We start from the raw sequence: 22,917 nt of genomic DNA, 5'->3' as shown, positions 1-22,917 counted from the left end.
TCTCAATGTTTTTTAATGTTTATTTATTTTTGACAGAGAGATAAAGAGACAGAGAGTGGGGGAAGGGCAGAGAGAGAGGGAGACAAAGAATCTGAAGCAGGCTCCAGGCTTCGAGCTGTCAACAAAGAGCCCGACGCAGGGCTCAAAATCACGGACCATGAAATCATGACCTGAGCTGAAGCTTAGCCGACTGAGCCACCCAACCGCCCTTACTTTAAATTTTTTTTTTGACGTTTATTCATTTTTGAGAGACAGAGCGCAAGTAGGGGAGGGACAGAGAGAGAGAGGGAGACACAGAATCCGAAGCAGGCTCCAGACTCTGAGCTGACAGCACAGAGCCTGACGCGAGGCTCGAACTCACGAACCGCAAGATCATGACCTGAGCTGAAGTCGGCCGCTTAACCGACTGAGCCACCCAGGCTCCCCGAGAAAATCTCTACTTTAAAGTGTATTAGGTATTGGGGAGTCTGGGTAGCTCAGTTGGTGAAGTGGTCGACTCTTGATTTTGGTTTAAGTCATGATCTCATGGCTCTTGAGTTCAAGCCCCACATCAGGCTCTGCGCTCACTGCACGGAGCCTGCTTCGGATCCTCTGTCTCCCTCTTTCTGGCCCTCTCTTGCTCACGCTCACTCTCTCTCAAAAATAAACATTAAAAATTTTTAAATAAAGTGTATTAAGTATTAAAAATGTAATATGTTTGGGGCGCCTGGGTGGCGCAGTCGGTTAGGCGTCCGACTTCAGCCAGGTCATGATCTCGCGGTCCGTGGGTTCAAGCCCCGCGTCGGGCTCTGGGCTGATGGCTCAGAGCCTGGAGCCTGTTTCCGATTCTGTGTCTCCCTCTCTCTCTGCCCCTCCCCCGTTCATGCTCTGTCTCTCTCTGTCCCAAAAATAAATAAAAAACGTTGAAAAAAAAATGTAATATGTTTATGTTAATACGAACATGCGTAAAGACATTGTGGAAGGACACCCAATAAATTACTCACATTATTTACCTCCACGCAGTCAATCCTTGCAGGGCAGGTAGGCCAAGAGTGATGAGGGTGAGACTGGGGAAGAGGAGGGTTCCATCTTTCGAAATATATTTGCATTTTACAAACTGTGGGGCATAGACTTCAGTGCCTGCTCGCGTACCTGACCACAGCAGGCTATGACACAGTCTGCAGAAGAAATGCCACTGAAGACAGCTCTCAGGACGAGAAAGATAGTCACTGCAAGGCTGAACAGCCTCCCTGCCCAGAGGCCATTTCAAGTCACATCCAGAGAAACAGGCACACCTATCAGCACCCGCTCATCTTTTCAGACTCTTCTCTTCTGACTCCTACCTAGTTCAAAATCACACAGAAACATCTAACACGAGGGTTCATCAAAAATAAGCTCTAGGGCACCTGGGTGGCACAGTCAGTTCAGCGTCCGACTCTTGATCTCGGCTCAGGTCATGATCTGACAGTTCATGAGTTCAAGCCCCGTGTAGGGTTCTGCACTGATGGTGCAGAACCTGCTTGGGATTCCGTCTCTCCTTCTCTCTGCCCCTCCCCTGCTTGTACGTGCACATGCTCTCAAAATAAATACATTTTTAAAAATAAATAAATAAAAAATAAATATAATAATAGTAATAAAAAACACAATCTTGGGGCGCCTGGGTGGCTCCGCCGGTTGAGTGTCCAACTTTGGCTCAGGTCATGATCTCGTGGTTCGTGGGTTCGCGCCCCGTGTTGGGCTCTGTGCTGACAGCTCCGGTCCTGGAGCCTGCTTCAGATTCTGTGTCTCCCTCTCTCTCTCTCTGCCCCTTCCCTGCTCATACTCTATCTGTCTGTCTCTCTCAAAAGTAAATAAAACATTTAAAAAAGGAATATCCATATACAAAACCATATCCAGCTTATAAAAGAAACAACTTATATACAAGAATATAGAAAAATTAAAAGTAAAAGATTAGAAACACAGTCATGCATATATTAACAAAAGAAAATTTGGGGTAGCATTAGCAATATCAAAGTAGATTTTAAAACAAGAAGCTTTGTCAGACATAAAGAGAGAAATTTCATAATAATAAAAAGACCAGTCCACAAGGAAAATATAATGACTCTAAATTTGTATGCATGCAAACTACGGGTTCAAAACACGTAAAGCAAAACCTAACAGCAACAGTACACCCGAAACTAATAAAACACTGTGTGTTAATTATACTTAAAAAAAAAAAAAAAACTAACAAAATCAGAAACAGACATTCACATTCATGATGGGAGATTTTAGCCCATCAATTCAGCCTCAACACTCACTAGCAGTGGTACATACAAGCCACGGCTTGTTTCTGTACACTTAGTAAATCAGACAGAATTTCTGAGTTTACCTATTTTTTAAAAACATGTTGACTTCTTTATCAAAAGTGAAAGGTCCAAAAGGTAAAACCAATGCAGAGGTTGTGGCTGGCCGTGACTACAAACCACAATTTGGGTAGCAGCTTCCTTAATAAAAGATAGGAACCCAAAAGACAATGTGACAGCAATGGCTCAAGTGCATAGGGCTATCAAATCCTGCAAGTCCCGCAAATGATTTCTAATGGCTACAATCATTTCAACTCAACACATATCTATCAACAGCAGACCTGCAAACCACTATTTTAAGCCAAGAGACAGAAATAAGGCAAAGGTACAGTCCCTTCTCAAAGGGCTTTGAGTTGTTGAAAGTTAAACTTGAAAGTTGTTTCAATATACCTTTACCATTTCCCACCACCATCACCCCCACCCCCACCATCACTACCATCATCACCCCCCACCCACCCCTCCCCACCCCACCCCCACCATCACCCCCACCCCAACTCCCCCCACCACCCCCACCACTCTCACCATCACCCCCACCCCTCCCCACCCCACCCCCACTCTCACCATCACCATCACCCCCACCCCCCCATCTCCCACCACCACCACCGCCACCCCCCCACCCCCCATCTCCCACCACCACCCCCACCCCTCCCCACCCCACCCCCCCTCTCACCATCACCATCACCCCCACCCCCACCACCACTCTCACCATCACCACCACGCCCACCCCCACCAGCCAGAATCACCCAATAATCTCCACATTGTTAAACCTCATGACTATCAGTCCCCATCTCACTTCACCTACCGGCAGCATTTGATAGCTAATCATTCCATCCTTCCATCTGGCTTCCAAGGCACCACCCTCAACTGGTTTCTTCCTACCTCATCTCCTTCTTGCTTCCTATCCATCCCCAAAGCCTCAGCCGTGGAGTGTCACTTGACTCCTGGGGATGTCAACAATGCTCACAGCTCTAGATACCATCAATACACTGACGACCTGAGAGAGAGGCCAAAGCAGAAGCTGCAGTGGCTTTTCTAACCCCATCAGAATGTCCCATCACCTCTCTGGGCTCACCTCCCCACGGCTCTCCCTTTGAGTGCTCTGCTCCGGCCATGCTGCCCCGCTTGCTTCCCCTCTTCTTCCTCCTCCAGGTACATGGTTTGTGCTCTCACTTTCTTGAGGTCTTGCTCGGAAGTCATCCTCTCAAATGGGACCCTCTCTGGCAACACTTTGTTAAAATCACAACGCTTCCTCTGCCCCTTACTGCCCTTTCCCCTCTTATACCTCACCACAGTACTTGTCACCATCTGGAATATTCTATGTTTCATTCATCTTTTACTGCTCCCTGTTAAAAGAAACTGTAAGCTCCGCGGGCGGAGGGATTTTTGTCTGCTCTCTTCGCTGGTGAAACTCTGGCTTCTAGAAGAGTATCTGACACAGAGGGCACTCAACGAATGAACGTGTCTGTATTTCTGTCAACTCTCCTTTCAGAGGGGCAGCGCATCAGGCCACACAGTAGAAACATCTGTTCCCATCTGCTCACACGCAGCTTTTCTCGGACATGCGTGCCCCACGGTGTTTATACTCTCCTCTTGTTCTCCAAACACCACGATCGTATCATAGTCCACCAGAACAGGGATCGATTGTCCTGAGATGAACCAAGGGTCCTCAAGAAGGTGCAGTAAGAAACCCAGTCACACCAGAGGGAGAAACGGTACCCACATCCCCCCCAGACACCAACCCCTCCAGCTACATTCAGTACAGACAAGCCTCACACCCGGGATAAACGTTCCCCCGAGAAGATCCACGTCCACATACAACTTTTACCCACTGAGTGATCTCAGATTATTAAAGGTGTCCTGAATGAATTTGTATTAAAAAAGAAAGAATCCTTTCACGATGCTGCCACCTCCACATTACATATTTCAAGGTAATTACATCAGACCTCCCCCAAACAGCAGGTTCACATATCCTTCATGGATTTCTTCTCAGAGTTCTCTTACCTGTGCAAATAAGGCCCAGCTCTACAGAAACAAGGAGCAGGCTTCCCCCACACATGTGCAGGACTTCTTGGCAATAACCAACCGTACCTCCCTACCGAGGGCTGGGTAGAGGGCATAATGCTAAATACAGGTTGTTGAGCACCAGTGAAGGGCTAGTTAGACCTGGAGGGCCCGGTGTGAGGACCGGCATGAAGACACAGCATGAAGACACAGCCCTCCATCACACACTCCTGGAGGACGCTGGACAAACAGTCTCTGTAAAAATGAAGATGAGGGGCACCTGGGTGGCTCAGTCGGTTGAGCGGCCGACTTCGGCTCGGGTCATGATCTCGCGGTCTGTGAGTTCGAGACCCGCGTCGGGCTCTGTGCTGACAGCTCAGAGCCTGGAGCCTGTTTCAGATTCTGTGTCTCCCTTTCTCTGACCCTCCCCTGTTCATGCTCTGTCTCTGTCTCAAAAATAAATAAACGTTAAAAAAAAAAAAAATTAAAAAAAAAATGAGGGGCGCCTGGGTGGCGCAGTCGGTTAAGCGTCCGACTTCAGCCAGGTCACGATCTCGCGGTCCGTGATTTCGAGCCCCGCGTCAGGCTCTGGGCTGATGGCTGGGAGCCTGGAGCCTGTTTCCGTTTCTGTGTCTCCCTCTCTCTCTGCCCCTCCCCCGTTCATGCTCTGTCTCTCTCTGTCCCAAAAATAAATAAGAAACGTTGAAAAAAAAATTAAAAATAAATAAATTAAAAAAATGAAGGCAAAAGGCTCCTGATCTGGGGAAATCAGGTACAGGGAAGACATTAGGGGGCTCAGGACCGAAAACTGAGAGACTAGGCGAAAGTCTGTATTCTCACCTGGGAAACCCCAAACTCCTGTACCTACTTAGCGCCAGAATCCAACAGACAGCCCCCACAAAAAGGAGACATGAAGCATCCCTGTCAAGGAGAAGCAAATGACCCAGAGAAAAGACCACAACAAAGTCCACAGGTGGCGTGAACACTCTGAGCACACTGCTCCAAAAGGCCGCCTCGCACACAGCTTTCAACCAGCATCTGTAGTGCCTCACTGTGAAACACGAAGGAACAGCCAAGGATCACCACTTGGGTAGAACTTCCAGCAAGGAACACAGGAACCACAGCAGACCCATAAGAAAGGAACTCAGAGGACACAGAGACTACCTTACCCAGAAAGCTGGGCAAAACAATAATTAAGAAGTTATAACTGACATCTCCAGAAAGATTTTTAACAGATGTTGACCCATGAACACAACAACAAAGACAAATGTTTTGTTTTTGTTTTTTTCAGAGTGTGCATTCAAAAAACAAGGGCAGAAAAATTTAATAGATCAGAAAACACAACAAAAAGAAATGGAAAATAGGAGAAAGATTTAGAATTTAAAGGCTTGTTCCAGATGGTCCAACATCTAAATAATAGGAACCCTGAAACAAAGAAACCGTGAACGTGGAAAATAGGAAATTATCAAAGAAGTAACATTTAACAAATTCCCAGAATTGAAGGACTAGTTTGTTCAGCACAACGAAGCAAAAACCACAGAGCAGGCATAGTGCGATGAGAAAGCGCTGCTGACGGGGCGCCCAGAAATGCTCCCAGAGAGGGGACCCACGACCAAGGGTTATGAATAGAATGGACTCAGGCTTCCCCAGCACAAGGCCCTAAGAAAGAAGACGAGGCGCAAACCCTTGAATTTCTGAAGGAGACACCACCGCCCCAACTGGAATTCTAAGCCCATTCGACCTCTCCCCCACTCACGGCAGTCACAGGGTACCGCGCCCCAGTCACACGGCACCACGTGGCAGTCACACGGCAGTCACACAGCAGTCACAGCAGTCTACACAGCAGTGAATGAAGAACCACCTGAAGGGAAGTGGGAAGAGGGAGGGTTTTAGGAGACATGTCTCTTGGAGAAAAACAGTTTGTCTGACAGGTTTTATAATGCAGCGACATATATACGCAAGGCATTTCTTAAGCTGATACAGAGTAAGGGAAAATGTACATCACAAAGTGAAATAACTAATCGAAGGGAAAAATGCAGCTCTTAAAATTCAAAAAACACAAAAAAGTGATACTTCTTAACAATAAAAAACGTTTAGGGGCACCTGGGTGGCTCAGTCAGTTAAGCCTCTGACTTCAGTGGCTTCACTTCACTTCAGTGGCATCACTTCGTGATGATCTCATGATTCATGGGTTTCGAGCCCCACATCAGGCATTGTGTTAATGGCTCAGTGCCTGGAGCCTGCTTCAGATTCTGTGTCTCCCTCTCTCTCTGCCCCTCCCCCGCGTGCATGCGCTCGCCCGCTCTCTCTCTCCCTAAGAAATAAACATTTTAAAAATTAAAGATTTATTTTTTATTTTTTTTTTTCAACGTTTATTTATTTTTGGGACAGAGAGAGACAGAGCATGAACGGGGGAGGGGCAGAGAGAGAGGGAGACACAGAATCCGAAACAGGCTCCAGGATCTGAGCCATCAGCCCTGAGCCTGACGCGGGGCTCGAACTCACGGACCGCGAGATCGTGACCTGGCTGAAGTCGGACGCTTAACCGACTGCGCCACCCAGGCGCCCCAAGATTTTTTTTTTAAAAGAAAGAAAAAGCTTGGCCCAGCTCAGCAATGAATACACCAAATATGGATGGAAGCCAAACCTAGGGTGTACCAACAAATGGGGTGGGTGGCAGGGAGCCAGAACCCTAACAGAGATGGTCTAATAGCAGGTGGCCTACAGACAGCAGTAGGGACACAGGACTCAAGGCGGCTGTGAGGGCCTGAAAGCCTACATCACCCCAAACCCTATGTTGGAGTCCCGGCCCCCGGCATTTCTGCATTTAGAGGGGGTGCCTCTACGGAAGTTGTGAAGGCTACACAAGGTCGTAAGAGCCCTGACGACAGGACTTAGCACCCCTTACTCGGACACAGCGGGGGGGGGGGGGGGGCCTGCTCCCTCACCACCCACAGGGTGAAATGGTGAGACAGTGGCCCTGCTGGGGCCTTGATGTGGCACCTCCAGCCCCCCACACTGAGAAATAAATGTCTGCCATCTAAGCCCCAAGTGCACGGTGTTTTGTTGTGGCGGCAGAGCGGACACACAGGAGGCTCAGACACAGACGGAAGTGGCCGCCCTGGAGAGGCTGGGAGGAAGGACATGGGACTGCTAAGGGTTTTGGGGGTCTTTTTTAAGGTTTTTTTAAGGGGGCGCCTGGGTGGCTCAGTCGGTTGAGTGTCTGACTTCGGTTCAGGTCATGATTTCACGGTTCATGAGTTCAAGCCCTGCATCGGACTCCGTGTCTCCCTCTCTCCCACTCGCGCATGTTCACTCGCTCGCTCTCTCTCTCTCATTCTCAAAAATAAATAAACGTTAAAAAAATTTTTAATGACATTAAAAAAATAATATAAATAAATAAATAAATCTAAGATCATATTAAAAGGAAACATTTCATGCATCCTTCTTAAAGAAAATATAGACTTTTGAAAAGCAGATAATTCAGGCCTCCATGCAACCTGTTTCTATACACCTGATTTCTATAAATATGTCTTGAAGAAACTTGGAAAACGCAGTGAAGCCAAAAGCCTACGTTCTCCAGCTGTACAGACACAATCCCTGTGCGACCACCCGTGCTACTGGACATTCAAGTTACTCTGTTAGCTGTCACGAGCAGTGCTGCCAGCAACATTCTTTATGGCTTTTTTTTTTTTTTTAAGTAGGCTCTACACTCAGCGTGGGGCTTGAATTCACGACCCTGAGATCAAGAGTCACACGCTCCGACTGAGCCAGCAGGGCACCCATTACGGTTACTTTAAAATGTTGGTTCAAGAGAAGACACTGGCCCTACACCGAAGGTGAGTTAGTTAAGATCCAGAGAGGGTCAATGCCAAAAACAAACAAACGAAACCAAAAAGCATTTAAATAACTCAAAGTGCACAAAGCCGGATGAGCTGAGGGCTCGGGAACGGACCGATGGCGCCCACCAGACCACCTAACCACCTCTGTCCCCTGAAACTGGAAGAGCCAACCCCAGCTACTACCAGAAATTTCCCTGCCTCACAGAGAAGGCTCAAGGGCCAGCACTGGAACACAGCTAGCGATGGGGGGCTGCCCACAGGGGTGCAGCAGGCCCTGTGCACGGCCTCTCCTGTGAGCTCTCTGAAGACGCCGAAGTGGTTCACTTTAACAAAGTCAGGCAACCAGCCTGGGTCCCGGGAAGGGACTGAAGAGATACACTGAGTTGTTTATTCAGATCAACGCTTCTTGGAATTAACAGGCTCTAAGAGGACCCTGAGTGGCTCACAGAACCGACCACCTGTACCGATGTGACACAAAGGGAAAATACAGCAACGCAGACTTCCTTCCCCACACACAGGTATGCAGCCTCAAGCAGGCCGCAGACTTCAACTGCCCTTCTTTCCTACTGAACTACCTACCACTACTCACCCAAGTCTCCTTCCAGCAGCTGCGGGGTAAACTGATGTAATGCAGCCGGGATTCTAGAACAGATTAAGAGGGCTGGTGACTACGGTCAAATTCAAATCTCTGTGACACCAGGGCACAAACACGGGAATGCGCTGGTCACGGCAGGCGGCTGACCTATAGGTATGGCTCAGTTCCAAGAAGTGCACCCAAGCCAAGCACACCAGCCCCACGCTCTCCTGAAATCATCCTGAAATAGCGGCATGTCAGAGCCACGGGCAGTGCCGTCCGTGCAAAGGGTCTGGGCAACAACATTGCTCATGGGCTCTCTGCAAGCACTTCCCTGTCATAAGCCCACTGACGCAAAGGCCCAAGCAAAGGGGCCTCTCTATTCCAGAATTCTCCAGTCTGATGGCTATCTGCAGATACTTTCCCAGACTCTGTTGAAACCTGTCAAAGACCATGGAGTTTTACATGACTTTAGCGGACCAAAAAACACTTCGACTCTCCTTAACTCGCTTAAAAATTTTAATGGCCATGTACACCACTGACAGGTAGAGGAAATGCATACAGCATGATCGTGCCTCTGTGACGGAGCCCAGCACGGGCACACGCGTATCACAGGAGCTTGGGGTCAAGTCAGGTGCCGTGGGAAGCCCCGGCGGCGCTGGAGAAAGGGAAGACGTGGTCACACTTGCACTTAGGAGGGACTGCTTTGGTGCTGTGGGGAGAAGAGACAGAGGCCCAGACAGAAGGTTCTGTGTGGCCCAGGAAGAGGTGGTGGGAGCCAGCACGCAGAAAGCAGGAAGCAGAGGGATTCGACACACACTTGGTGGGGAACCAGGACTGGACACTGTACTGGATACACAGGTGAACAAAGCAGGGATCAGAGTGCTTGGTTGGCCTGGTAGATGCCGGTACCACTTCCGCAGGTTGCAATGGTTACGAGAGGGACAGGTTTAGGGCGGGAGGTACTATGCCTCCCCTGAAGGGAATTTTTTCTTTAAATTTTTTTTCAATGTTTATTTTATTTTTGAGAGAGAGAGGCAGAGCACTAGCAGGGGAGGGGGCAGAGAGAGAAGGAGACACAGAATATGAAGCAGGCTTCAGGCTCCGAGCTGTCAGCACACAGCCCGAAGCAGGGCTCAAACCCACGAACCGTGAGATCATGACCTGAGCCGAAGTCGGATACTCAACCAACTGAGCCACCCAGGCGCCCCATGAAGGGAATATATTATTAAAATCTGGACATGGCATTCCTATCCTTGAAACCATTTGTAATCCAGATACGAATTCCACCAACATCTAGCACTGTTGGTGAAATTCAGATGACGAAGGAGGGGAATGGGGCAGGCATAGGCCGCACCCCCAGGCGCGATCGCACGGGACCCCGTGACAACCTCATTCGGCAGGTATCACCTCATCCTCCCCAGCTCACACGTGAGCACAGAGAGGTACAGCAACTTTCCCTCCGTCACAAAACAGAAGACTGACCTCACAAGACACTGTCTAGTGGAGAAGTCACTAAGTGAGGAGTCATTAAGCTAAACCACCAAGCTTCACGTTCTCCCCGTCCAGCTGGCAAGGTGAGTGAGACGACGTGCAAACTCCCGACCCAGGAACCCACAGCTGCACACCAAGGGCTGTCCGAAAACGTCTCCAGTCACCTCCTCTGGGATCATCTGTTCAGTTAGAAGAATTCATCTAGTTGAACGGGTCACACATCTAGAAGATGATGAGGGAATGCCAACGGGCCCCGGTCTCTCCCTAAGCTTCATGCCCCTACTGAAAGGAACTACCAGCACTGCAGTAGAAGCAGGGGGAGGGCTTTAGGGAGAGCCAGACGCTCGCTACACTCCATAACAGATGGTCTAAAAATTCAATGGCGAAGAGAATTTGCTGGTGGTCAAACCGAACAGGCTCACTATTAAGCACACAAATGCACACACTGTACCCTCTGCAGCCAGGCCACCGTCCCCAGACTGTACCCTCCACAGCCAGGCCGCCGTCCCCAGAGCCACAGCCTGAACCACACCCCACTCCACTTGAACTCCAATCAGAAATCCAAAAACAATCTTGCTTTTCTGCATTCCGTGGAAATTATATACATTTGGAGCATTTCCTCTTCTTACATTTTTCTCTAGACCTTTTAAATACAGTCAATGAGGGGCGCCTGGGTGGCGCAGTCGGTTAAGCGTCCGACTTCAGCCAGGTCACGATCTCGCGGTCCGTGAGTTCGAGCCCCGCGTCGGGCTCTGGGCTGATGGCTCGGAGCCTGGAGCCTGTTTCCGATTCTGTGTCTCCCTCTCTCTCTGCCCCTCCCCCGTTCATGCTCTGTCTCTCTCTGTCCCAAAAATAAATAAATGTTTGAAAAAAAATAAATTAATTAAAAAAAAAAAAAATACAGTCAATGAGCCAAGCATCAGGACAGACAGTTCCTTAGTCAAAATATGAAGGGGCCCTGGAAAGGACCAGCTGTCTGCCCTTTAAATGTGGAGCCGCTCCTGCTATAAACGGCATCCACGGTCTACTCTCTGGCCATGACCATGATGACCAGCCCTGACCAGAAGCACCCTACTGGGCTGGCCCACCAGGAAGACACAAGAAAAAATGTGGGACCCTGTCCTTAGGGAACTTCCCACCGGATGAAGAAGGTAAGGGTAGCAGACAGAAACAGAAAGTGCTTGCCAACGTCAGTCATTAAAACCAGCAGTGACTGCGGGGGCGCCTGGGTGGCTCAGTCGGTTGGGCGTCCGACTTCGGCTCAGGTCATGATCTCGCGGTCCATGAGTTCGAGCCCCGTGTCGGGCTCTGTGCTGACTGCTCAGAGCCTGGAGCCTGTTTCAGATTCTGTGCCTCCCTCTCTCTCTGACCCTCCCCCGTTCATGCTCTGTCTCTCTCTGTCTCAAAAATAAATAAACGTTAAAAAAAAAACCAAACCAGCAGTGACTGCGAAGCGTGGGTGGTTGAAAGACTGAGGCAGGTGACCAACCAGGCCCTCCCACACAGTCCCTCAAGGCATCTGGGGGGCCAGCGCATGCTTTTCATGGGGGAGTAAACCTTGAGCCTGCCAGCTACTGTCCCACAGTCCCTGGGCCCTACACCTGATGCCAAATCATTCACACACCCTCTGCCACTTCTACACCAGTGAACACAATGGGTGGGAGCCAACCAAAGTCCTATTCAGAGTTCCACCAACTGTGGGCAATGAAGACTGGGAAAGTCTGTGCAGAGACACAGAGAACAGCAAGGGATTCTGGGATCCCGTGGCCCAGGGGCTCGAAATGGCCCCAGGTGAGCAGGATAAAAGCAGAAGGCCAGGGAGCACCGCTGCTTTCCCAGGTGTGACAGAGACCTGGGTAACGCTCATCTAACTTTCCTCAAGTTGCCTCCATGAGAAACAGCCACGTGCCCACACATAAGGCCAAGTGAGGACAGACACTCAGGCCTCCTATCGGGAAACAGGGAAAATGCTTACCTGGTCAGGGAGGCTGAACACCAGAGGGCACGCGTGGAGCAGCCCCAGGATGGTGAACTCAAGGAACCGTGAAGTTCTAGGTTCGGGAGAACCCCCAAGTCATCTTGTCCTAGATAGTGGCCCTGGTGACACACATCTCCAGGCACAATCAGTGCTTAGGAGAGGCACCTGTAGGGCACCTGGGTGGCTCAGACGGTGAGGCGTGCCACTCTTGATTTAGGCTCAGGTCATGACCTCACAGCTCATGAGATCGAGCCCAATGTCAGGCTCCACACTGACCGCACGGAGCCTGATTGGCATGGCGCTCACCCAGAGGAGGTGAAAACTCCCATCCGCACAAAAACCTGCACACAGGTATGTATGTACTGCAGCTTTACTCATGATTGCCAAAGCTTGGGGACAGCCACGACGTCCTTCAGCAGGTGACAGATAAATTAACTGTGGTCGATCCCCACAATGAACTAGTATTCAACCCTGGGGTGCCTTGGTGGCTCAGTTACATGTCTGCCTTTGGCTCAGGTCATGATCTTGTAGTTTGTGAGTTCGAACCCCACGATGCCCTCTTTGCTGACAGCGTGGAGCTTGCTTGGGATTCTCTCTCTCTCTGTGCCTCCCCCACTCGTGCTCTCTCTCACTCTCAAAATAAACATTAATAAATAAATAAATAAATAAACGTAGATAAAAGAAAAAGAAATGCTCCATCAAGCCATGGGAAGCCACGCAGGAAGCTCAAATGCGTGTTACCAAGTGAAAGACGCCGGTGAGAAAAGGCTACACTGTAGGGGTCCAACTACATGACATTCTAGAAAAGGCAGAACTGTGTTAAAAAAAAACAAAACGCAGTTATCTGGGGTTGGGGGAGAGGAGAGGCTGAATAGGCAGGACAGTGACACTACTCTGTGTCGCTGCAATGGTGGAAACCGGTCATCGTCCATTCATCCAAACCCACAGTGTCCAACACCAAAAATGGACCCTAACGTAGACTTTGGGTGGTGATGCCGTGTTGATGCAGGTTCAGCAGCTGTAACAAAGGTAGTGCTCTGCTGACAACGGAGGAGGCTGTGTGTTGGTGGGGGTGGGGGGTGGGGGTGGGGGTAATGGGAAACCTCTGGACCTTCCTCTCATTTTTGTTGATAACCTAAAATTGCTCTAAAATAATAAAGCCTTTGGGGCACCTGGGTGGCTCAGTTGGTCCGACTTCAGCTCAGGTCAGGACCTCACGGTTCCTGAGTTCGAGCCCCACGTTGGGTTCTGTGCTGACAGCTCAGAGCCTGGAGCTGCTCTGGATTCTGTGTCTCCCTCTCTCTCTGCCCCTCCCCCGCTCATGCTCTGTCTCTCTCTCTCTCAAAAATAAACAAACATTTTTTAAAAACTTAAAAAAAATAAAAACTGTGTCAGTTGCTAGCCTTACTCAGAAAAACTTCATGGTTAAGTTCTGTCCTAAAAAGCTTGCTATATCGACAGCATTCAGCTAAAGACAATGAGCAAAAGTCACACAAAAATTAGTTCAAATGGGGTATCTTGAATCCCATCACTTAAATGATATTTAAAACTTAGAAACATCTAATCCTGTGCTTATTAAGCAAGTAGCCAGTTTCTCTGCCACAGTGAGCTTGAAGGAACGATCCAGGTTTTGAATAACTCCACGGGAGAGCCACAGCACGAAGTTTCTGACTCCTGATTAAGTCAGTGTGGTCAGCAGGGTCACACAGATGCCACGCTTTGAAGGTTTCAGGGGCAGAAGTCCCCAGGACCAGCTACAGGGAAATGACGGGACACGGGAGTGGCCTACCAACATGTGCTAACATCGGCCAGAGGCTCCAACCCACGGCCAAAATCTCCAGTAACCGCAGGGGGAACCACCAAGAAAAGAGGATGAAGACACAGGTTTCCCAAGCTGTAACAACTTCTCGATTAACACCACTGGTGCTTCCAAAGTTGCAAGGAGCCTGTAGGCAAAGGCTCTCCCCACGACTTCACACTTCACACGATGCTGGGAACGGACCACACAGCAGCAAGAGGAAAAGGCCGCCCCTAGAATTCCACCCAGAGGACGTTCCCCAAGTGCTCTGATACTCTGCTGCATGGTAGTGTCCTCCCCCACCCCTCCCCAACCTCCAGGAAGAATCTCAGAAAACCCGTACAAAATGCAACAATCCAGAATTCTCTAAGGATTGATGCTTTCAGATGTTCACTCCTCTCCAGGAAGCCAAAAGGATTATGCCTATCGCGTAAATCCAACTTCTATGCAAGACGATACAAATTTCACTGCTAAAGGGTAAGTTTCAGCATCTTTCTGAGTTTCAACGATTTCTAAGACTTCCCACGTTCTCAATGACTTACAAAGCCACATATTTCAGACTGTTCTTGATAAAAGTCTCAACTTACAAATGTCAAACACATTTAAGGACAAATGTGCAGGTGTCACGAGTAAGGACTCAAACCACAAGTCACCCACAGCAGCAGGAGCATATCCACCTAGGGGCTGGAAGACAAGACCACTCCTTACCCACACCTCTCCCCTGCGGGTTCTCCGGGTCTCGGACGTGCGCATAGACACGGACGCCTGGTACCTGACTCACCTGAATTCTCTGCCTTCGCTGGACCGTCTACTTGAGGAGGCCCGCGGGGCAGCCGTCTCCAGAAGCAGCTTCTGCGTGAGCCTGCCAGGGGGAGCAGGGTCTCTGCCGCTGTCTTCGTGCAGGTCCTGGTCACACTTCCATTCCTCATCTTCATTCAAAGTGGGCAGGTATCCAGGGATGCCCTTCCCTGTCCCCGACCCAGAGCTCTGGTCACTACAGAGCTTTGGGCTCTCCGAGCCTGTCCTCGTATATTCCAAATAAATATCAGACTTGAGGAAGGAGGGGTAGGTGTTTTCTTCCATGGTGGACTGGATCTCCGTCTGGGCCTGGTCAAACATGGCAGGATCTATCAGCTGCTTCATGATGCAGTCCTTTATGAAGCTCTTGGTAGCTGGCTTAGTTTGCCTGGATACGATGCCGTTGTTATCGAGGATATATTTGCGGTAAATGGCTTTGGCCAACTTCAGCCTCTTTTCCTCATTCGAGTCACAGGGCTCCAGCTTCCTGAAGCCGCTGCAGGCGAACCAGAAGTCCAGCAGGTCAGCACAGTCCTCCTGCTTCAGGAAAGTCCTAAACAGGTTTATCCCATCTTGATCGTCCAGTAACGAGTGCAACGACTCAGCCCACTTCAAGTATGGCGGGGTGGGGGAGGCGCTGCCCTCAGGCTCATACCCCAGGTCCAGATCCGAGCGCCTTGGTGTGGCTGCTGAAGTCTCACCTTTAACCCCGGCACCCTTCCCGGAGCAGAAGCTGTGGCTGATGGGCCTGGGGTCTGTGGACACCAGTTCGCCCTCCTCACCAGGCACTGGGGGTCGGGGGGCATCTTCGGTGAAACTCGCTCCGAGGTCCAAAGGGAAACCCTGCTCTTGGATACTCATTGTGGGATCCTGCGTCACTGTACAATGAGCGCGGCACCCTAATAATCAGTACTTACAGCTCCAAAGTGAATCAATCTGTCCTGTTGAAACCATGAAGAGGACAAGGATTAGGAAAGGGGGGTCCATGGAAACATGACCACAGAGGTTTTCTCAAGACAAGACTCGCCGTGGTGCCCTCCCGCTCGAACTCACAGCCAGAAATTCGGTTTATGTTTCAATCACTGTCACAAGGTTTGTGCTACGTGAAAACCATTTCTGGGAACTCTTACAACTACAGGAATGCCTCTGGACGTAACAAATGAATGCCCAGGACAGGGGGAGCGCCTCTCCCGTCAAGGGTCGTTCTCCGAGAACGTTATGGAGACCGGCAGCCTGGGGACCTCCCGTCTCAGCCACAACCAGTCCTGCTCTGCAAGCTCCAGGGAGACAGGACTGGAGGAAGGAAACGTGCCCTGTAATCCTCGTGGCCGTGTAAACTCGGGTGAGGGCTGGCTCCTCACGTGTTGAGACGGGGCGGCCCCACCAGCACTGCAGGTCGCTGCCACACTCAGATACCAAAAGGTGGACACGTCACACAGCAGAAGCGGGGTGTCACATCTGCTCCCCACATTCCCTAGGCCCACAGCCACGACGCCTTCTGCCCACCCCATCGCTTCACACGTCGTGTGCCTCCTAACATGTGCAAACACACAGGCGTTCCCTTACTTCCCAACACACAACTACACGAACAAGGATGGGTCACCTTCGGTGCCTTCGCCCAAGTGATCCAAGGACACCCCCTCCCCCTCACAGAGCGGCCTTCTCATGTCACCAGTGTGGACAATCTTTAAAATGCTCCCACCAGAAAGCTGCACCTGACCTTGCTTCTAAGGAAAGCGTCCTTCTGACAGCAAGTGGCAATTTAGTACTCTGAGGAAAAGAGAAGGCGTAGGAAAAAAAAAACGAAATCCAAACACAGTTACACCTTTCAGCTAAGGAAGCACACGGCTCACGATTCCACTCCGTGAGCTCAAAACCAAACCACCCACCCCCTCAGAGACCGGAGTGTTGCAGGTGTTGTTGCTGCTGCTGCTGCAAGCCTGCCTCAGGTGCGAAGGAGGCAACCCTGGGTCAGAACTCGTCCGCGGCCTTCCGTCCCCGCTGCCGTACCCTACAGGAGCTCACAGAGCCCGCGAGCTGAGCTACACGTCCCGACCTGGCCGGACAGGTGACCACAACTCGGCCTACCAGGATCCAAGGGGTCTGGCTACAAGTGGGCTGGGGAGAAGCGTGTCAAGTCCAAACGCCGAGGGCACCAAACAAGCCAGAGGGAGAAAAATTAACTCCTAAAACCTGGTCCCTCACAAAGGGTGGCTCTTCCTGGCCACCACCCCACACTCTGGGCCACAGCCGACACGGGATCTGCCCCCATGCCTGGGCTGTCACGCTGTACGTACCGCACCTGCCCGCGGCTGCTGATGGCTAGAAGGCAGAAGGGAATGGGTCACAATAACGTGCCCCAGATGACATTTCTGCAGCTAATGACTTTTTACAAAAACTACTGGGGAGGCTGTAATCTCAGCAGGAATAGCCTGCTTCTTAAGGTCAAGGCCCGTGGGCTGTGGCACCCTGCTGTCACGGACCGCTTCAACTGCAAAGGCCCTTTCTTTGAGCCCCCTCAACATGAATGAGCACCTGTGGTGTCGTAGCTCCAGCCCAGCTCATGGACATCTAACGTCCTCTTGTCCAGGATGCCTTCTCAGGAAGGAGGGCCCATGCCTGGCCTGAGCCTTACCCTGAGAGATAACTCTTTAGTTCACAAGCCTTGACAAAGATCCGAGTCCCTGTGTTCCAATGGGACGTTAATTACATGTCGCCGTCACCTGCTCTGAAGACGCTGATGTCTCCTGTGTACATTATTAGCAGTACCTGATTAAACATTTTCCACAAGATCTGCAGCACCTAACACAAGGTCTTGCAACCAACAGGCACCAATGAATATTTAATTCATCGACATGAAGGCAAACGACAATTGTCAGAAAAGCCAAACGTTAGCCCTTCATAGATGCTGAACCATTGTGCTACAAAAACAGCAAGAAACTCAAGATTCTAGCCCTTTATTACCAAACTGCGGTTGTCGTTAAAAGCTAACGTTTTAATTCATGTATGAACAAGTCCCCCTAATCATTCTAAACTATTTTCCATTGTCCTGAAGAAACAGTTCTTATAATTCACATCTACTTTTGGCTGTCAACTGACAGAAGACGTCTGGTGTCCCTGAAAGGACGTGAACACCTCTCGGAATCACTGGCATTATCGAAACGCCCCCTAATTCCTGCAGTCTCTGGGTTCCCACACAGAAGCGCACCAGGCGTTCAGCGTCTACACACGTACATACCACACATAAAGCAGCTCTATTAATTCACAGAGTCAAATGCCCACAAGCACCGAATACGGCCAACAGCCTGTAACCACCATCAATAAAAGGATTCCATAAAAGTAATGTACAACTGTGATACCAGACTTAAAGTCTCCCGTAGTCACTGCGGAGGCAAACCCCTGGGTTCCACGGCAGCCAGCTCCATACCAGAGAGATATAGATGCTTACTTAATTCACTCCAATATAGCTTTTTAACTCTTAATTTACGTGCAGTGTGAAAATAACAGAGCGTGACTGTGACATTCTCCTAACTGCCCATCATTAAACTCGGAAAGGGTTAGGGCCACTGTTTTACAATGTAATCCATTCCTCCGCCACCTAAATTCTCAAATAGCCCAAAAAAGTCCACTTAGCTTTCCTGAGGCTAGAAACCCAAGAAACACCCACACCTGCTGAAAATCCAACAGAAACGTCGTATTCTGTATGCCTGTCCAACCCTGTCCCTCAAGAGAAGTTCTTAAAACTGAAACCCAAACACTGCTATCCTGAAAGGTCAGGTTGGACCATGTGTGTTCTTCAAAACAGGGCCTGTAGATCCAAGTATGCGTGAGATTCTTCTTTTAGAAGCACAGAGCATAAATGCAAGCAAATGGGAGGGGCTGAGATGCACGGCAAGGAGTCTTCTTACATTATCTTAGAGAGGAGCTGAGAAAAGTCCCCGGAGAACTGGTTCTGTGTGTGTTTCCTCTAACGTCCTCGGTGCCCAGCTAAAAGTTTCACAGCCCTGGCCATGCAGCTCTAGCTTCGTGGGGGACTGAATTCCAAAATGTGGGGTGGAGAAAGAAGCTAAGACCCACACCCAAAAGAGAGTTCTGGGGGCAAGGCATCAACCTGAAAGAGTACAGCCACTCAGAGCAGCCAAACCACAGCCTGGAACCAGCTCAGGCACCTCTGCCTCGGAGGGAGTGCCCGCCTTGGGTTTCAGACTCACTCATTCCTACTTTCTGCTGCGGGGGAGAGGGAAGGGATGTGCTACTGTCCAGCCTCCGTCCAGGGTCTCTGCACACGGCGGCTCCTCTGCACCCCACACACACCCGAAACAGGCTCCAGGCCCGCGACTGACACCAACCAACCAAACACATCAGCTGCGCGCCCTGGCCTCCTCCAGGAAGACCGTTCCCCACCCCCTCTCACACAACCCTGGTTCTTCCTTACACTCTTCCACTCACCTAGAGCAAGGGACTGCCCTTTCGGAACCGAACCCCGCACTTTTCCGGGTTCACACAGCCCTATATCAACGGCCCTTGCTAGCATCCCCTCTGACACACCTGCCCTCACAGCCTGGAACCCCACACACCTTCCTCGCACACCACACGGTCTGTACACCCGGCCCGCACAACCTGCTCAGTGCTGCAAGCCTCCCCACACGCGCCCCCAGCCCGCACCCTCCGAGCCCGTCTTCCGGGTCCCGCGCCGGGCCCGCCCGGCCCGGCCTACGCGGCCTACAATGAGCGGCCGCACGGGCCCGCGCCCCGCAGTACCGCGCGCCCGGCCCGCACTACTCACCCGCGCGCGTCGGCGGCGGCGACGGCAGGGCCCCGGCCCTGCTCGCGGAGCGGCGCGGCGCGGCCCATGCGCTCAGCGGCGGCGAGGCGGGCGGGACGGGGCGGGGGCGCGGCCCCGGGCGGCCCCCATGGCAGCGGCGGCGCGGCGGCCCGGAGGCGGGCGCGGGGCAGGCCGCGGGGGCGCCGCCGAGGCCGGCCGCCCGCTCTCACCCGCCTGCACCGGGGAACGCGGCTCCGGCCCGACTCCGGCCGGTCCTGCGGGCGGCGACGGCGGCCGCGAACGCTTCCCCGAGCGGGGAGCCCGAGCCCAGAGCGCCGAAGCCCAGGCCGGAGCGCCCCCGCCGGCGCCGCCCGGAAGTGCGGGGGCGGGGCCGGAGCGCGGGGCGGGGCCGGGAGCGTGGGGGCGAGGCCGGGAGCGTGGGGGCGAGGCCGACAACGTGAGGCGGGGCCAAGCGCGTGAGGCGGGCCGAGAGCGCGGGACGGGGCGGGGCCGGGCGTGCGGGGCGGGGCCGGACGTGCGGCGCGACCGGAGCGTGGGGCGGGGCCGAAGGCTCGAGGTGGGACCAGGACGCAGGCAGTCCCTAGACCGTGGGGCGGGGATGGAACGTGAAGCGCTACCCAGAGCGTGCGGCGGGCCGAAGCGCGGGGCGAGGCAGGGGCTTGGGGCGGGGCCGTGAGCGTGCGGCTGGGCCGAAGCACCAGGCGGAGCTGTATTGTGAGGCGGATCCCGGGGCTTGAGGCGGGCCTTGGAGCGTGGGGATGTGATACGGACAGGAGGCGAGACCGGGGCGTGGGGCGGAGCCGAGAGCATGGGGTGGGATCGAAACGTGAGGGCGGGACAGGGACGAGGGACACCGCCAGGAGCGTGGGGCGGGGCTTGGAGCGTGGGAGCGGAACCGAGACCGTGGGGCGGGCCGAGAGTGGGAGGCGGCGGGGCCAAGTCATGGGGCGGGGCCAGTAGCATGGGGCGGGACGGGGACGACGGGCGAGGATAGCAACGTGGGGCGCGGCCGCAGCGCTCTGGGTAGGGCCGGAGCGTGGGGCCGTCCGAGAGGGTTGGGGCAGAGCCGAGACCTGGAGCCTGAGTACTGGGAAGGGCGAAGAGCGGGAAGGCTATACCTGGGCGTAAGGGTGGGCCCTGAGCTCGGAGGCGGAGCCAAAAGCGTCCTGGAGGGCCTCGAGCGTGAGGCGGAGTCAAAGGAGTGGGTGTGGCCAAATTGCTGGTGTGGGTCCGGTGCCTCGAGCGTGGGGCGGGACAAGGACCCGGGAGCAGGCTTTGCGAAATTGCAGTCCCCTCCCAGCAGGGCAGCTGCGTCCGGGAGGGTGGTCTGTGGAGACACCCCTGCGAAGGTCCCTGAGGGACTGTGGCCACCAGGGAGACCTGGCCTGGTGCACTGAGCGGTCAGGCGGCTCTCTTGGGCACTGCGAGGCGCACACCACGTCTCAGCCCTTTTCTGCTGCCCACACGGGCGTCCACCAGCCCGGGTCTCCCCAAGTTAGCACCCACAGGCCAGGGCCGCACCCAACCGGTCTCCCACCCCTGCAGAGGGAGCATCTCGTGCATGGGCGGGCAGGGTGGCCAGGGGGACTGGAGACCTCGCTCGGGGACTGCCTGGCCGGCCCTGCACAGGAGAACCCTCGCAGGACGTCCAACAACTGCCCACAGCATTGAAGGAAGCAGGTGTGCGGGAGTTGGGCGGTTGGAAGGCACAGCCAGGCTGACCTGGAGCTGACCCTTGGTAACGTCCAGTCCCTCTGTCCCTCTGCTTGTTACCCCTCAGCTGGCCCAGTCCCTGAGAAAGTGGGTTAGGGCTCCACCCTCCCTTAGTCCCCAGTGGGTTTGGACTCGAGGCCAGGGCTGAGTGGTGGTAAATGCTGGTTGTCACTTGGACAGGAGCCCCCACCTGCAAAGAACTGTGTGCTGAGATTCCACCATGTTGGGCTTGCCTGCTCAACTGCTCCCAGGCACCATCCAGAGTGTGGACAAGGGCTCTCCTTCCTACCACTGCCTTCGGGTCACAAGCGCACAGGCCAGCCTGAGAGCAAGGGCTTCCTATACCCACCACACCTCTCCCCATCTCCCCATCCCTGTCACCACGGCAGCTCTTGCCTAACCTGCAAACCCAGCTGGCCCCTCCCTAAGGACGTGAGCACCAGATATTGATCACTGCCCCTAAGCAATTGCTTCTGGTGTCCCCCATGACACCCAGGACCCTGTGCTCCACGGAGCCACGCTGGGCTTGGTACCTCAAGAAATGCTCCCAGCAGCCCCCAGAGGGTGGCTATACCCCCATTCTATAGGCCAGCGCATCTTCTGGATACTGCTCGCCCTCACTGCCCACCCTCATTCTTCTCGTCTCCAGACCAGAGCAGAAGTCCTGACTGGGGGCTCCATGAGCCATGGGCCATCCTCCCACCCAACTGCCCACCGGTGGTGCCTTGCCTGGGGTGAGCAGGTATGGAGGGAGAGCCAGCACCCAGCCATTGCCAGCCTGCCAAGTCTCAAATAGCATCCGATACCCGGGGTTTTGTAGGAAAGGGGGGCAGCGAGGGATGAGGGCCACTGAGGAAGCATCCCCAGCCTACCAAGAGCCCAGGTCACCCAGGGCCATCACTATGCCTCAGGGCAGGCTGGGCAAGGCTGGGGCTGTAGATGAGGAGCCTACAGTACTGAATGCACACTGGCCCCACTAGGGTCATGGCACTGGGGGGTCACTCTCACCCACATCTAGCTGGGATGGCCCCAGGCTCCACCCTGCTCAGCCTAGGAGTCTTAGAGGAGACAAGGCATAGCGGGTGGCCTTCAAGGCACAGCAAGGTCTCTCTGGGGTGTGGGAGTCCTGGGTGGGCTGGAGAGACAGCAAGAATTCCCAGATATTGGCCCTCAGGTTGCCTCCCCGCTCCCAGGCACAGGTCCCCAGTGCTTGCCTTGGTTCTGCGGAGCTGCTGCTGTGGCCAGGCCAGGCTCCCGGGGCTGTGTCCATGTCCATCCTCCTCCTGGCCCATGGCGGCAGGTGTCCCCAGGCCCTGGGACCACAACAGGGCCCTCGGGCCCCTGGCTCCTTGGGGCCCCAGCCCTGCAGGGACAGGAAGGGAGTCAGAAGGCCTGCTACAGTGGATTACAACTGTGGGCATGAAGGGGAGATTGAACAGGGTGGGAGTGGGGACAGACCAGAGGAGGGAGCTCAGGGAAGGCTCTGAAGAGGAGGAGGCGGAGAGGGCAAAAGTGAGGGCCTGCGGTGGAGAGGGAGACCTGACGGGGACTGTGTCAGCCACCCACAGATGAAACCAGACAAAGAGCCACAGGGGCCTCCCTTCTGAAGGGC

The 22,917-nt window shown here is 53.1% G+C and overlaps 1 protein-coding gene across 2 annotated transcripts in view; it reads right to left on the bottom strand.

Moving 5' to 3' along the window:
• AXIN1 (axin 1) overlaps nucleotides 1-19,652 on the bottom strand; it is a 64,118-nt gene extending 44,466 nt beyond the window's left edge. For both annotated transcript variants that reach the window (XM_047837686.1, XM_047837687.1), the window contains exons 1-2: nucleotides 19,593-19,652; nucleotides 14,790-15,747 (exon numbers count right to left, since the gene is read on the bottom strand). In XM_047837686.1, the coding sequence (XP_047693642.1) occupies nucleotides 14,790-15,667 (878 nt within the window). In that variant the 5' untranslated portion in view covers nucleotides 15,668-15,747; nucleotides 19,593-19,652. The remainder of the gene's footprint in view (nucleotides 1-14,789; nucleotides 15,748-19,592) is intronic.
• Between the last annotated feature and the right edge of the window lie 3,265 nt (nucleotides 19,653-22,917).

This window comes from Prionailurus viverrinus, chromosome E3 (assembly GCF_022837055.1).
Source record: "Prionailurus viverrinus isolate Anna chromosome E3, UM_Priviv_1.0, whole genome shotgun sequence".
NCBI lineage: Eukaryota > Metazoa > Chordata > Mammalia > Carnivora > Felidae > Prionailurus > Prionailurus viverrinus.
Note: the sequence above shows the minus strand (reverse complement) of the source record. Positions and strands in the feature narration are given on the sequence as shown.